The 16,739-nt window shown below is 40.2% G+C and overlaps 1 protein-coding gene across 1 annotated transcript in view; it reads left to right on the plus strand.

Annotated features, from left to right (window-relative positions):
- Nucleotides 1-16,739, plus strand: part of fbxl17 (F-box and leucine-rich repeat protein 17) — a 238,494-nt gene that overhangs the window by 93,297 nt on the left and 128,458 nt on the right. Inside the window, exon 8 of the mRNA XM_086077100.1 lies at nucleotides 2,650-2,780. Within this exon, the coding sequence (XP_085933226.1) occupies nucleotides 2,650-2,780 (131 nt within the window). The remainder of the gene's footprint in view (nucleotides 1-2,649; nucleotides 2,781-16,739) is intronic.

Raw genomic sequence — 16,739 nt, forward strand, 5'->3', positions numbered from 1 at the left:
GTCTGAGTAATCACTGAAGGGTTGTTCTTTTTTCATACATCAGCTCGGATGGATTAACAAAGTTCCAGTCTTCGCTGCCTCCTCCCTTTCACCAACGCATACATTTTCTATTTTGGCCCACCTAGCTACACTGCGGGCCAATCGAACGTGACTGTGGTTGGCCCCATTTCCCATTGGTTCGCCACATCAATGAAGTGCACTCTATTGGCTGTCGTAAAAGCTCCGTTTAGCCGACATAAGCAGTTTTAAATTTGGTGAGCAAATACGACTTTTGTCCTCCGGGGGAATTCCTGCAGGTTTAATCACGTTAATAAATCTGCGTGTGTGAGGATATGTAATGGTCACATGGTAAATCTGATTGGATACAAATGACACCCCCCCCCCCCCCACACACACACACACACACACACACACACGGATCACGGTTATTGTGCATGAATAATTCAGTTATTTGATTCAGCATTGGCCACAAGGGCATGTGAAAACTTTTTTTGTGTGAGCGCACTGGCTCATAATTGTACTTGTCCACATTCACTGCATTTAAAATGTTGGCCTTACATCAAATATATAATATGATTGGTTGTATTTACGATGAACAAAATGGTCATGAGGTGCTTCATGTTCCAAATACCAATTGGTCTGTTCTGAATTTAAGAAGAAAAATGTAATGTTCCTGTTACCGATGTCCAACATCAAACACTATTGCCACCTAGTGGCAGAACATTACCTCAACCCAAATCTATGACTCTAACTGTAACTTTATGATTTACTTACTATATAAATACTTTATCAGTGAAACAGAAGATACAGCCACATATTTGTCCCCTTTCATTTTTATCATGAAAACTTAAATATATGTATTTTAGTGTACATTTAGAACAGATATTACGTGTGATTAATTTATGATTAATCGAGTTAACCGAGTTAACTATGAAAGTCATGTGATTATTTACAATAAAAAATTGTAATTGACTGACAGCCCTAATATATAAGTATATGTGTGTGTGTGTGTATACAGTACTTAGCTTGAAGTTATTATAAAACAACATTAAAAAAAAGCATTAAATTAGATTCGATGATACCTGCAAAAACCCTTTTCTTATTTGTCACACATCTCTCCACAAGCTGTTTGTTTACCTCACGGCCATTCAGCATATACAGTACATACAGGCGGCTCAGCGTTATCACTACACTACACATTCTGTTTCATGTTTATTTCATGCTGAAGAAAACCTTTAAAGCAAGCCATGCGATGCAATTTTATCTCCGGGTCCGAGTGCAAAGGTTTTGATAGCACTTTAAGGATGGTTAGCGTTTTTTCACGTGTGCGTGCTTCACACAATGAGCCTCTGCCCGCACGTGCGCTCACGCTGCTTCTTTATATGTCAAACCTATGGAGCCAACAGTCGTGCTCAGTGATCTTAACGCCCAACGTGAGCTTGTTTTCTTTTTAGCCTCGGCCGTGACATTTAGCACCCCGCCTCCCTGGAGGCCGCCAGGAATATCGCCCCTCTATTACCCAACCCAAAAGACGCGTGCAGTTAAATGTGCTTCATTCATTTTCAAAAGCAGGACTGTTTTTTGGGACACGGTGGGTGTCAGGAGGCAAATATTTTGACTACAGGATTAATCCTGGGACCTCTTTGGGGGTATTCAGATAGGAGAGGGGATTATTTAAAATTGGGGAGATGAAAGGAAAGGGAGTGTATGCATATATGGTCCTCACAGCAGTTACGGAAGCACATATTGGAAAATTAACTGCCAAGTCATATGAGATTATTCTTATGCTTTGATGGTTTAGGGTGGAAATGTTTAGAACACATTATTTTTAATTGGTGTATGCATGCATATTAGCATCATAGGAGAAACAGACACAAAATAATCTTTCTACATTTTGAAAAGGATACATTTACATCAGTGGCGTAACACTAGTTAAGTCTCCATTCCTACCAATGCATGAGTCACAATATTTTTCCGAATGTTTTTAATAAAGAACAGTAGCACTGTATTGCATAAACACATAATAAAAGAGAACGTAAATAAATCAACTGGTTGTATAAGGTTTAATTGCTGTATGTTGTAGAAGGGGAAACAATTTGAGTGATCAACAAATGACTGGCATTAGAGATAGACCGATGTGTTTAAAAAAAAAATCATTAACAGTAAAAAAGGGGGAAAAATATTGGTGTCAATTTTTTTAAATTTAATATTTAATATTGAACAATTCTTCAGACTTCTCAAAATGTCGTTTTTTAAAATATATATTTTTTTAAATCTTAGACAATATACTTCATTTTAAATTTCTAAAAAAAATGTTCAGGGAGCTCCCAAGGTTATTAGTACTTCTTAACCGAAAAAGTTAAATGGAAACTAGAAACACATTTATTCGTTTAAATGTTTAGAAGGTCCCCAGGGTCAGCAGCATCTCTTATAAAGTTAACTGAAAATGTAAATAAACACTTCCCTGAGATAAAAATGGTTTTAGCTTGACCTTTTATCGGCCGTCAGATTTTGGAAAAAAGGCCGATACCGATATTCGTCAAAATGCCCATTATCGGCGCCGATAATGGGCCTGGTCTATCCCTGAATGGCATGATTGATATTTTCACCACCCAACCTGTAGTTAACCATACCTTCCCATGTTTTCAGCTCCGCAACCTGACCGTCCTGGACTTGCGGCACATTTCGGAGCTGAACAATGAAACGGTGATGGAGGTGGTGAGGATGTGTCGCAACCTCAGCTCCCTCAACCTCTGCCTCAACTGGAGCATCAATGACAGGTATGTCAGCCTGTTCTTTTCAGTGACTCGGTGTTGCACGCACGGTGTCTATTTTGGATCATGTCAATGCAGGCATTTGATTACCACAGGTAATCAGGCCCTCTCACAGTGAGCAGTAAAAAGTTTTCGTCTGAGGAAAATAATGTGACATCAGTTGATTTGGATGAATATAGAGGCCCAAAGATATACCATACCATAGGGATGTCTCGATCACATATTTGCACCCGATTCCAAGTCATTTTATTTTGAGTGTCTGCCGATACCAAGTCCCAATACAATATCGCTGCAAAGTGAAGAAGAAAAAGAAGACCACATACACCTTTTCTCAATTCTTCAAATTGTAAATCAGCAGTGTTTCAAAACCAGGTAAATAACTAAAATATGGCATTTTTGACCTTTGAAGTGAAGTAAATTTTAAAATCTGTTCTTTTTTAGCCGATACCAATTAGCTGAAAAATCACATGATCAGCCCCTATTTCCAATCGTGTCGACTGGCTAGGGTCAACCCCATACCCGGAATCAAACCTAGGGGTGTCCTGATCAATATCGGTCCCATATCAGCAAAAAATAAAACATACAGTACCTGATTATATCAGTCTATATCCAAAATCTCCAATATTGAATTTGTAATATTTAATAATTAATTTAAATTTTTGATTATTTAATTTATTCTGTATTTATTTTATTCAAGTGCATTCCATTCTCATGTTTGAGGTTGAATTTATGTAACCCAAATGTTTAGAATAAATGAGTCACATTTTCTCATACTCACTGTTGCTGACTATTGTTCGTTGTTTGACTAGTTTCACATGACCAAGTCTCTTCTAATATTTCAGACTCAAAAAAATAAATAAAAGAATGCATCATTCCTGCTGATATTGTATTGGACCAATATCAGTATTGGACAGTACTGTAGGCTGCTCAGTATCATATCGTATCGGGACGATAACCGTAACCTAAATCAAATTAAAACTAAATCAAAAATAATGCCTAGCAATTTTGCAGTTAAAGCAAGAAAGCAAATTTTAATGCAAGCACATAAATGGCACAGATATAATAAATCCAATCAGGGAAGGTAAATAGATACAGAGGATTTTCCCCTAATGTTTTTTTTTATTTTCCTCTAATGACTCATTAGCATCTTGACTGACAAAATAATGTGTTGACAGTTTAACAATTAGTATTTTTTTATGGCATTTTCTTTGAGCTGACATATTTAATCCATTAATAAAACATTCTAATCAGCATCTCTGCTGTATTTAAAATTGCTAATATGTTTGTTGACTGTTGGCTATTTGAAGTCACATTTTAGCTTCCAATTGATTGTTTCATATGAATTGGTGAATTGTTCATGGCAACATGGATGTTCCCATTAGGCTGATTAACGTTTTCAACAAAAACACTCAATGGAAGATTATCGCACTAACACACAAAGAGGAGGACGATTCCATCTCAAAACCCATTTTGCTGTGTTTCTTTGTCCCTGTGGTCATCTGTCTCCGCTGCTCCCGCCATCTGCTTTGGAAGACGATGGCTGCGCAGTGTTGTAGCAGCAAGAGCTAACCATCTCCTCTTTTATTTATCACCCTGTGTTTTATTCATATGTTTCAATTTAATCTATCGATTTGCAGCTACGGTTGTTGCTCCTCCGCCGACTGCGCTCCCACTCGGGCTCAGGAGTGCGAGCACAATATTGAATTTTAACGCGGCGCACATGGCGCAACAGTGTGTGCGTGAGTGTGTGCGCGCACGTGAAATCATTCTTGCATTAACTTTGCAGCAGACATGTGATGGGAATGTGACGGTAATACCCTACCTGCCTCCTTTCAATCAACAAAACATGAAGTTTGGCCAAACGCTCGAAAGGCTTGCGCGCGCGCGTACACACTCACACACGCACACACATAACATTGATACCGTAATGATATTTACTGAAGTGGCCCGTGGGCTCAAGACGTGCGTGTCTTGACAGGAGCTCTCTGGACGGGATCACCTGCGGGAATATTATAATTGGTTTTGTGCGCGCGTGTGTTTGTGTGGCATCATGCGGGATTGCGTGTGTTAGCTTTGAGGGTGACTGAGATGGTCAGCCATTCCTGATGAATCTTCCACCCTTCACCCTCAAAGGGAAAATCCTCAAGTTGTAGGGGCAGTTTACTCTTTGTGCCTCCTGGCCCTTTCTGTGTGTGTATATATTGTGTGCTGCACGAGGACTGAAAGCAAATAAAAGCCTTCTAGTCGTAAGATACTTTATTGTTACTCTTTACAGTCACATGGCTCGAAGCATGAAAGGGGTGGGGGGGCGCTCATGTTTATTGGTGTGTGTGTGTGTGTGTGTGAACATGTTAGATTTAAAGGTTCAATAAGTATAAACCGCCACAGCAAGATTGTGCGATATATTTTGTGGTTCATGCTTGCATCATTCTAAAAAATATGTGACAATGTTCAAATCAGTCAGGTAATAGTATTGGAGGTAAGGGTGTGTTTTTTCTCCACCTTTCACTTGCCAATGCAGTCAGGTCTGCATGGTTTCATCATGCGTGGCTAAAGCTTGCAGGCCACTGTGTGATGACATTCCCAACAACAGCTTCTATGAAACACCTTTGAGGCACACCTCTGGAACTAAGCTGCACTGGCACTTGAATATACAAGCACCGTGTACCTCTTTCACCCAGAAACGAATATTAAACACATGAAGGTGTTTGCCACAAAGGCAAAAAGGAAAACAAGTGAAAATTATTTTGCTTCAGAAACGTTTTGTTTTTGGTTTCTCATAGTTATCTTCTCGCTTAATCTGACAAAAAGGTAGGCAAATGTAAAATTCAATATACACTACACTATGTGGTGCCCAAAGCGCTTTACAATTGAAGCCTCAGATTCACCCATACATACACTTTCACACACCAGTGGTCGGCTGCTGCCATGCAAGGCGCTGTCAGGTCCATTGAGAGTAAATCGAGCTTCAATGTCTTGCTCAAGGACACTTCAACATGGTCACCGAACCCACAACCTCACGGATGGGAGCCAGCCACTCTACCACTGAGCCATGCCGCCCCAGTAGAATGTGCATACAATTCTATACCTGTTTTAAAGATTTCATATTTATTGAAAATGAAAAATGCAACCAAATTAATGAAAATTACTTGCAAATTTGAATGTAGTTTGTCCGTCCGTCCATCCATCCATTTTTTTCTTTACAGCTGTCCTCCTTTGAGTTGCAGGTGAGTTTATCCCAGTCTATCCCACTGGGCGGCAGGCGGGGCACACCATGGACTGGTCACCAGCCAATCAAATTAATGCATTAATTACTGGGAAATTTGTGAAATTGTCTCGAATAACATGCGCCAAATCATATTTGACGGCCGTGGACAGGAAAAGGCCAGCGACGTGGCGATTTGTATACATCGAACGGAGGTAAACGTTTAGCCTCGTGGGTGGGCAAGAAAAGCCTGGCAACCCGCCAGCCATATAAAGCACTGGGGGAAACACTGCATGCCATTCATTGTACTCCACCAAAGAAGTACAAACCAAAATGACGTGGGTTATCTTTCCCAAGGTTTTAGAGGTCCTTAATGTCATGGCCACTGTGACCCACCCACGCACACACAGTTGTTGTGATGCATACCAACATTTCTTGCTTGGCGCCACAGTAAAGAGCAAAATAACTAAGCCCTCTTCACAATAGTCCTGCGAGGGCACAGCAGGGTCAGAAGCAGTGTGAATGCTTCTGTGGGGTGGCAGTTGGCCAGGGGCAGGTAAACAGGCGCAGGAAATGACCCCTTATTTCCAGGATCAATTTGTCCCCTGATAAGAGGCCATTGGAGAGATACAGCCCTGTGGGTGGTAAAGTACTTGGTCATTTCTCTTTTGCCGCCTCTTGGTTTTTTTTCTTTCCCTTCTCCACTTGTCTTTCATTCCATGCCAAAAGAAACACTGCACTCTCCGTTTGAGTAATGGTCGCAAATAGCATCCATGTAAGAAAGCGAGAAAAGATGAACAAATCAAGACTTTCCGACCGTCGCAGGCCAATGGGCAGATTGCAACAGTGGGACGTCAATTTTTGGTCACTGTCATTTCTCGGTGTGAGAGGATACAATAGTCTGCATGTGGGCCCGTCATTTCTCGGTATCGTCTCAAGCTTTGATAGCGGGCCAAAATGGGGCAACGTTTTTCAAATTTCACAGTTTGAAAATTGGGAGGGAGCCACGATTAAAGTTCAATAGCTGAATAAATGGCTGAGTTATCTTTCATTTTTTTGATGATAGGTCTTTGTATCCCATCTTCATGAGCCTTTGTGTTGTGCACATAATGGATTTATTGTTTTCGATGTTCACACAGTTTCTTTTGTGTGTGTTTACAACTATTTTATTTGTCTAGAGACCTGAATTACTCTGAGATATTAAAATTTGATTTGTGCAAACAGTCCTTTATCATTTTTATGCTCTGCAAGAAGTGATTGACATTTTGAAGGAATTTTTCTGTGTAACTGTTGTTAAAATGCTGATAATCTTAATTACTTGAGTTGGGTATATCTGTGTGAGCGTAAGTCCTTCAAAATAAAGTAAACTGTCAATAGTGGAGTCAAACAGTGAAGTGGTTCACTTGCCTTGCTTGCTTGCTGCCAGCATGTGTTCACTTACCACTCAGGGGCAGCTTGAATGTGAGTGTGGATGGTTGTCGCTCATATATGTGACCTGTGACGGACATCTGTATGTTATTTTAGTAAGCTACATTTTTATGATTTTGTCCTTATTCATTCACTCCCAGCCATTTTCACTGAAGCAACCCCCTTTGCTCCCGGCTGTTTCACTGGATTTGAACTGGTTTTGCAATTCCCATAGAATATTGTGTTCTATTGTTTTAAAAACATGGAACCTACCAAAAGAAAGATTAGTCTCCTCTTTCATCAGGAAAAAAAAGTATAATTATATCTGTTTCTGTTTTGCAGCAATTAGCATTAGAATATAGCTAAATTTCATCATTATTCACAAATCTGTTTAAAATACTGGGCGAAAAGAGCTTTTTTGCAATATAGCCCTTGTTGATCTCTTATACTCTGCTGCCACCTGCTGGCCGTTTTTTGTAATCACTACCATTGCTTTAAGCAACCTTTTCAGGTCAGAGGCTGCATCAAAGCCTTCTGTATGCTCTAGAATAAAAAACACATAAAAAACGTATACAGTAATTTCTGGCCTATAAGGCGCACCTGACTATAAGCCATGCTAGCTAAATTCGGGGAATACTCAAGTTTGTTACACCTATAAGCCGCACCCACTGTAAGACGCAGGTGTTTTTAATGTTACCGCACCGGGTTCCCGCTACTTTCTTTTCCATAGTGAGGGCGCAAATGGTCTCGCTCTCGTTCTGTCTCTCCTATTGTATTTGGGCTCACTCGGTTTGTTTTGCTCTGCCTGACGCTCTTGCGCTTTCTTTAAACTGCGCCCCCTTGTAATCTGATGGATAAACCGTACCTTTGTATGAGCGGCAGGGTCGAATATCAAGTGAAAAAAGTAGCAGTTTGTAGTCCAGAAATGACTGTAAATACGTTTTTGGGCCCATGCCAATATTTTAAATAGATCATTTTTATACGTTTCTGGGAGCAAATGAGTTAATTGTACATACAAAATATTAACTTTTTATTGCTGAAAATGGCTAAAGTAGTTAAGTTTCCTTTTATGTATTATCATACAAATGTAGTTTGGTTGTTAATTTGTTTTGTTAAGAGATACAGGATACTGCAAGTAAAAAAGTGATGCCTTTCGAGCGCTTTCAACTGCCCTATCTTATCGTCTCCATCCTGAAAACTTATCAAGGCATCGGAGTTTGATGCCGCCATTACTCAAAATTAAGCACCGCGACACCGTGTTTGTCGTAGCGCACCTTCACACACAAGCTGCCAAAAATAATCACTTCAGTGTTTGTGTGGCTGACAGCGAGAGAGTGTAAAGGAACAGAGAAAGGCATCTGGAGGAGAGATGAAGTGTGAGAATAAAACAAATTCAGAAACTAAGACGGGAAAACAATGTAGTGCTGATCAGCTATATTAGGTTCACTGAACAAGAGTTGTCTTGCCGTCATGTCTAACAACCCAGCAACACGATTACTTCTCAGAACACCCTCCTCCCGCCCCCAATTTGAAACATCACTGCAGGCTTAAATAATTAAACCATTACCTATGTGTAATACAAATGATGAGGGTCCATGCCGTGACTTCGCTGTGAGATACGCACGAAACACTGAGCAGCAGAAAGCACTGATGCAAGCATGAAGGTTTCACAGAAGCCCAGAAGAGAAGTGACAAGGACATGGGAACGCCCCTCAGCACCTTTTCTCAAATCTGGAGAGACAGATGGCGGAGTAACGAGACGAAGACAAATGTCTGTCGGTCCCTTGTAAAGGTTCGGCTGACATTTCGCTTGGCATTTAGAAAACAAGTTTAAAAAGCAAGGGGTTGGACTAAGTGAGTAAATTGTATTTTTTTCTAGAGCTGTCAAAACGATGAATTTTTTTATTTAGATTAATCACATCTTAGAATTTTGATTAATCACAATTAATCACTGAATTAAAAATATTTTTTTCATCAACATTTTTGGGCTGCCAAATTTGAAGAGCAACTTTTATGACATTTTCAAAAAAAATTGAACCACTGAACACTCTTATTGTCCTCCTTTTCTAATCAGTTAATTACTTGCATAATTTAAAATGAAAAAAAACCCGACCCCCAATATTTTGACCAGAACAAACATTATGAATGCTGACGCAAACATTTATTAAATGCTTTACTTTACTTATGTTTATTGCTTAAACACAACCTGTGCTACCTTTAACGGAACCATCCGGTGTCCGCTAAAAGATCATCTGCGCTGAAAATTAATAGTGCAATTGATCTGCGTTAATACAGGATTAATGCTTTAACTTTAACAGCACAAATTTTTTCGCACTTCACACAGAGAGGACTAACAACGTGCTTACATAGTTAAAACACAAAATAAATAGAAGGGAAAAAATCAATCAACAATCAAGTTTAAAAATAACGTTTTTGACTGCATTATTAAAATCAGTTCAGTATTCGACTTGTGGCTGTTGTGATGGTACGTCGTGCAATTTCTCTATTGTTGTAATCCTCTATTGTCGAACAAAAAAAAAAAGAAAGAAAAAAAAAATTCTAAAAAAAAACATATTTTATTTTTCAATAAAGAAGGGTTGGGTGATTGCGCATGGAAAACTGGTGCGGTTCAGTACCTCCAACAAGCTTAAAGAACCACTGCTCTAAATAGATCATTTGTTGACAGTTGATTGACAACTAGTTCAGGGTGTAACCTGCCGCCTGCCCAAATTAAGCTGGGATAGGCTTCAGCTCACCCGTGACCCTAATGAGGGAAAGCACTGTGAATGTTGGTTTTGCTATCATTTAAAGCTATCCGTATCCATGACCTATCCCTTCCATTGTTAAATCTTTAATGTGAATGTCCAACATCACTACTTTGGTATTACATTATCTTCCAAATGAAAAAAAAAAGCGAATGCACATCACAGCTGTGTTGCTGCATTAGACACTGACCAAATGCTATCATCTCACAAAATGAGTCAGTAGCCTGACACTGAAAGCCATGTTAACCAAATTGTTGACCCATGACGCGAAGAATTATTGTCTCAATTTTGCCCAAATACATTTTTCCTCTAAATGTAATTTTACGATGTTTCCCTTGTGTTCGGTCATGTTTCCTAAATTGTTATTGCTTTGGTCGATTACCAGCACAAGAGAAAAGAGAAGAAGACAATAAAGAACATGATTTAAAGACATGAAGATGCAAAATGTTTTTTCAAAAAGAAGATTGCTGCTGAGAGTGATTTTCTCTAATTAGATTTTCTTGCTTTTATCCAGCTTTGCCCGTTTGGAGGTATTATGTTTTTCATTTACTTCCTCTCTCAAGGTTACTTTACTGTTAAACAGATTCTCCACCTCAACCACGGGATTTGTAAAGATCAATTCCAAAATGTTCCACTGCCTAATTTTCAGACTGGTATTCCATCTGGGGAGGGGTCAGTTTTTCAGAGATTGCGCCCCCTTGATTTTTTTTTGTTTATTTCAGTGCGGTGTGCAATTTTTTTTATTTGACTTATTTTTACACTAGGCTAGTTTCAATTTACCATCCAAAATCAGCGGTGCACGTCTCCCAGTACATCTATTTGAGCATATGTGTAGATACTCTGGGTTTTGGCCAGGCCACAGAAGGCATCTCTCTATGTATATTTCTAGACACTTGCCTGTGTGTGCGTTTTAAGTGCACGTGGCCACAAGGCTCAGTGTGGCTGCCGCCAAGGATCTTGGCTTGTTTCCTCAGCCCTGCGAAAGTCAAGACTGCATCACCCTGCAGATGGTTCTGTGTTTTAAAACGGATTGGCATCGCTTAGAATCAGTGTGTCGGTAGTTAATGTCATCGTGCGCTCATGAAGTGCTCCAGTGGCCAGGAACAACATAGCGATGGACTCCGTGCGGACATGCATGGTCACCAGCCCCCCAATGAAAAGACAAAAATCAAGCCTCAAAATTAGTTTCTCAGCCATTTGCGCGTTCTCTATTCTGCAACAGCTATCACACACTCAGCATGCGCTTGATTCAATTGAGTTCAAAATGGCTCAAATGAAGGACCGTGCTTGTGAACTAAAGTATGGCGTTCCACCATTATATCATGGATTTCTAAGCACTAGACGTTTATGGGTTTTTACTGTATGCAGGCAAGTCTTGGTTTAGATTTGCCCGCCCAGTGTAATATTTCGTTGTGCTGCAAACTGCCGCACGACAATGTCTACGAGAAGTGATGCAGCATAATTAACAGCTAGAGGATTCCTTCAGTATAATGCAGTAAATACTGTATCATGTTTTGCTATTCTTATGTTTCTCATAGAGTATTGTATGTATCCTATTTTTTATTTGTATACGTTGCCGCCCTCTGTGTGATGAAGCAGTTGTTTGAAGGTGAATAATTACCGTGACCGCTATGATCATTTTTGTTAGCTTCGCTACAGTCTTTTACATTAGGCCTGTATGTTAGCATAAAATGAGTTGACTTTTTAAAACTTAAATTTAATGGTTTGGTTGGCCATTTTGTTGTTTGAAAAAAAACACAATGTTGAATCTTCTTTAATTTTTACGCAAAACGTCAACTACGACTGAAACAGCTTGAAGCAAGCACCTCCTAGCTCATATTTGGAGAATCCTGTGAGTGAGATAGCCATTAAGGAATTGTTTTATTAAGTACGTATTATTTAAGTGTAATATATATATAACGCTTTATATCGTCACTGACTTGTGGAAAAACAATTTTTTTTAACGTACATGGGATGATGATACTGAGTCCTGACATCCCAAAAACGTAAAAAAAAAAAAAGGAACTTAAGTGATTTTCAAAAGAACATCCCTGTTTAAGAAGAGATCGGTTTCTAAACATGATTTTTGAGTAATTTTTGCTCAGCTCACTAACTACATCTCAGTTGGCAAACAGTCACGGCATCCACTTGGATTGCTCATTTGTGTCCTCTCTGTGGAAAAAGATTTGCTCATTGCCCCACTTATTTACAGTAACATTTGTTTTTGGTCTAAATTAGTCCTGATCATGGCTCTCAAGAAAGTGAAAAGTGCACGTGATAAGGAAGTATTACTGTTGAGCAACAGGAAAATAGCTAAAAACGAGAAGGGCCTTTGTGTCTCTGAGATTTTGTTGTTTGGTTAGGCCAGTGCCAGTTATTTTCAGACCCTCCTTTACCTTATCACATGAAAATTGAAGAGTTATTAAGAGAAAAAAAACCCCCAATAAAGCATTTCATTTATTTCTACCTGTATATTTATTTTTAACGAAACCCCAAAAATGAAGTTAAAAGTCAATTCTGGGGTTGGACTTGAATCAATTCTATTTCCATTTATTTGAAAGGGGAACAAATACTGAAATGTTTGCCAAGTAAGTCTGAAGGAATGAAGTTTGTGAAGCGAGGTTTGACTGTATCCTTTTGTGCTGATGGATGCAACTACTGTATTTTTGGTATTATGTACAGGTTGTTTGGCTTACAGGTGGCAGGCACCAGCTTCTGTGGCTTATTATGGTTGTCCATACTGTGAGGTCAGAGCGCCGCCTGTGTAATCTAAATGGTAACGAGACCGCAGGGCTCAGCTGCCCTTGTTCCGCCATGTTGGAGCCCTGGCATTTGGCCCTGGTTTGAGGACCAAAGCTGTAATTTTTCTTCTTCTTCGCTTCTCTGGGGGGCCTTTGGGGAAAAAGCCATGTTGAAAAGTATTCTTTTATATGCTTATCCTTTCATGTCCTCTTTCTTTATCATCAATTGCGCACATGTCCATGTGCCCTTGTTTTGTCCTGCCAGCATGTGGTATGAATTTGCCTTGTTCTTGTTCTTTATTATAGCGCTGCTTTTATTGATACCATTCCTCTCCTTTCGTCTTCCTACCTCCGCTCACTTCCCTTCTTCCTTCGCATCCTCTCACTGCTTCATCTATTAACCCCCCCGTACCCCCCCCGCAGCGTTCTTCTGCTTGCTGTGCGTCGCTCTCATCGGCATGATCTCTGCTTTCTTACCCACGGCACATCCGCCGCGCCACAAATGAGAGCGGGGAGAGTGCGAGAGCCAAAGGGAGAGCATGATGCAGGGCCCAAGGAGCAGGGTTTAATGAAGCCAGCCTAAATGAATTTACTGCTTCCCATTGAGCCGCTCGCTCCCAAGTGGCCGACCCTGCCGTTGTGTTTCAGGCCGCCCGCTCCGTTCTGCTACCTGTTTGTCACACCTCTGTAATTAGCTGCCGCTATTTAGGGGAGTAATTGCGTTTTAGAGCCGCGCTCTGTTATGGGAGCCTCAAAAGCGAACATTTTCATGCAAATGTTTCCGAATCAAGGCCGAAATGGAGAAAATTACCCATGGTGCCGAGTGCTGAAGAAATGCACGGAGGTCATTTTCTGCCTAAGAAGAAGAAAGGAAATTGCGATTGTCGTTAAACGGATGGAGGACGTCTCCTTAGATTTGTTCACTGGGATATTTGTATACAAATCTCAGGGGATAAACAGAGAGAATGTCTTTGCTCCAAGACTGATTTACTGTTCCAAATTGCTGTTTTAAACGGCGCTCTGTGATGGGAGTTTGAAAGTAAATTGGACTTATTATTAACTGCTGTTGTTGCTCACCTGGTTTGTATTAGACGGTCCTTGGGACAAATGCTGTGCTGATTGCTATTCCTAGTGTGTGTGTGTGTGTGTGTGTGTGTGTGTGTGTGTGTGTGTGTGTGTGTGTGTGTGTGTGTGTGTGTGTGTGTGTGTGTGTGTGCGCGTGTGTGCGCGTGGCCTCATGAAACCTGCGAGTCAGCTGGTAGTTTGTAACCCCTCCGGTTTAAGAGGAACTTTGCGATAGTGGTAAAAAATTAGTGAACTCTGAGGAAGTTTGCAAAAATAGTGACACATTAACAAACGCAGCTTTAAGGATGCTAATAAAATCAATGGCAAAGATGGAACAAAATAACCTCATCGCCTGCTTCTTTGTATTGATCAGACCACCATTTTATTACCGTCTAATTCTCAAGTAGAAATTGGACAATTAAAATCTATTTTTGGTTCCTCTTTGTTTTCTAAACCAGTGTGCCGTTGCACTTGCACAGGTGTGTTCTTTTGTGTTCAGTTAAAGTTACATTGCATTATATAAAGTTAGAATAGAAAAGAAAATATAACATCATGCAACTCTAAACAGTAATCTTACCTAACACAAAAGTATGTTGGCTGGTCCTTCAGTACAGTGGTGCTTGAGATACAAATTCAATTTGTTCCATGAACACATTTGTAACTCAAAAAGTTCTTATCCCAAATGATCTTTTCCCATTGAAATGAATGGAAATGTCATTAATCTGTTCCAACCTTCCTTCACCAAAAAAAGGGGAAAAAATGTGTTTTCAAGAAGGAAAACAGCCCCCTCTAACATTTAGTATACAACCATATAGTAAAAACATAGTTAAATAGAATGTAACAAATGAAATAGTTTGTGCATTGTAATGCTGCTTTTGGTGTGCACGACTTGGACACAGGGTGGCAGTGTAATACAGTCGGGCTGACACAAATGAAAAGGAGTTTTACAACTACTTTAGGTGAATCAGTAAGCTGCAGTAATATTAGTATTTTTTCTCAGAGGACAAATAATGTATGCAAGGGATTATTTCTCGATTGTCTGCCTACTTGTGTTAATGTTGAAATATATGTTGCTTAAAGCATTGTTACAATGCCACGCCGTTGTTTGACTGTTTGTTAGCATTAAGCTAAGTAGACTTTCATGTATTTCTTATGTTTTTATATTAAGTTTGACACAAAATTTGGACTGGGAGTGGCATTAAACAGCTCAAAGCTTCATCATTGAAGATTTGTTTTTCTTCTGCCAAACTGCTGCTTGTTGTGAAGTGAGTTCAGTGCTCGTATCTCAAATTTCTGCTTTCAAGTCAAAGCAAAAAAAAAAAAAAAGCCCAAACGAAAGCTCATATCTCAAAAAGCTCCTGAGTCGGGTCTCTCGTATCTCAAGTATTATAGATTAATGTTTAGATCACCATTGCAAGAACAAGGATTCTATTTTCCTTATTGCAAGCCAGTACTGCATCACCATCATTTTGATACCACGTCTTCATCCTGACGCATTACTATTTTGTTAGGACCTAATGGTGACATTCTCCAGACACTCCCTGGAAACATGGGCAAACTTCCCTCTGCTTTCGAACTTCCCAGCACCCCATGTTATTGAAGTTGTAATTTTTTTTGGACAGGCAGACCTCCTCATATTTTTGGGTGAGGAGAAGAGGTTGGTGTGAAGAAAAGCATCGAAGCGGCAGTTATCCTGCCAAAGAACTTAGTATGTCTACGCCTTTTATTTACAAGTCATACCAGGCCTTATTGGCAGAGTGATCACAGCTCTAAAATCTCTGAAAGAAGTATGTTTTCCTCCCCTTTGAATTAATATTAGTTCACATTTGACAAATGGAGTGCTAAATGTGTCAGACCTTCCATGTTTACCGTGTAGGACCTGAAGTAGACTTGGACTTATCCAACACCTGGACTCTTCAATCGTGCCAAAGCTCCTATATTTCATGTCCACTTCCATTACCTATTAAGCCCTTTGTCAGATTGCGGCGCTGTGAAGCGGGCACCAGTCGCCACTGGTAGCAGTGCTCTCCAACTTTCAGTCTATTCAGCTCATGCCGCCACCCTTCAGAGACTTGTAATAACTATTTGCTCAGACTTATACAGTCTCACCCCCCAGACTTAATTTTTCCCTTCCTCTCTCACCCCATTGATCTTTCCGAATCCATATTTTTTTACTTCCCCCCCCCCCCCCCCCTCTCTCTCTCCATCTTTCTCTTCCTCGCCTGCGTCATCTTTCCCTTCGTTAAGCCAATGACTGTTTAAACCCTCCTTTGCTCCAAGGTCCCGTCAGATCCCCTCGAAGCCAAACGCTATTAAAGAAGGTCTCTAGAGCTCAGCTGGAGAGCCCGCCTGGGTATGTACAGTAAGTGTGGCTCTTTGCTGGTGCATTTATGTGTGAGGCCACAGCTATGAGGGAAAATGTTTATGCATTCACATTGGTGTCGAGGTTATCTCCTTTTTTGGTCTTCAGTGAGGGCCTGGGCTCTGCTGGGGAAATCCATTGGCGGCACATTCAACAGAGGCTTATGGATATTCAACCGAGGCACATAGGTTGCGTGCCGTGTGGGTAAAAGGGTTTGCAAGAGGGAGCTGCAACACGCAAAGGGTGAAAATATGAATAACTTGGCTCCAGTGACCTTGCGGTATGGAGTTTTGCAAACCAAATGCGAAAATATAGACTGGCGCAAACACATCTAATGAACTCGCGCAATTTTTTTTTACATACGTTCCAGGTTTTTTTCGGGAGAAAACTATGCATGATGATGCAAAAGCTGAAGTAGAA

Source organism: Leptonotus elevatus, chromosome 5 (genome assembly GCF_054856555.1).
Source record: "Leptonotus elevatus isolate MCC_2025b chromosome 5, RoL_Lele_1.0, whole genome shotgun sequence".
NCBI classification, from domain to species: Eukaryota; Metazoa; Chordata; class Actinopteri; order Syngnathiformes; family Syngnathidae; genus Leptonotus; species Leptonotus elevatus.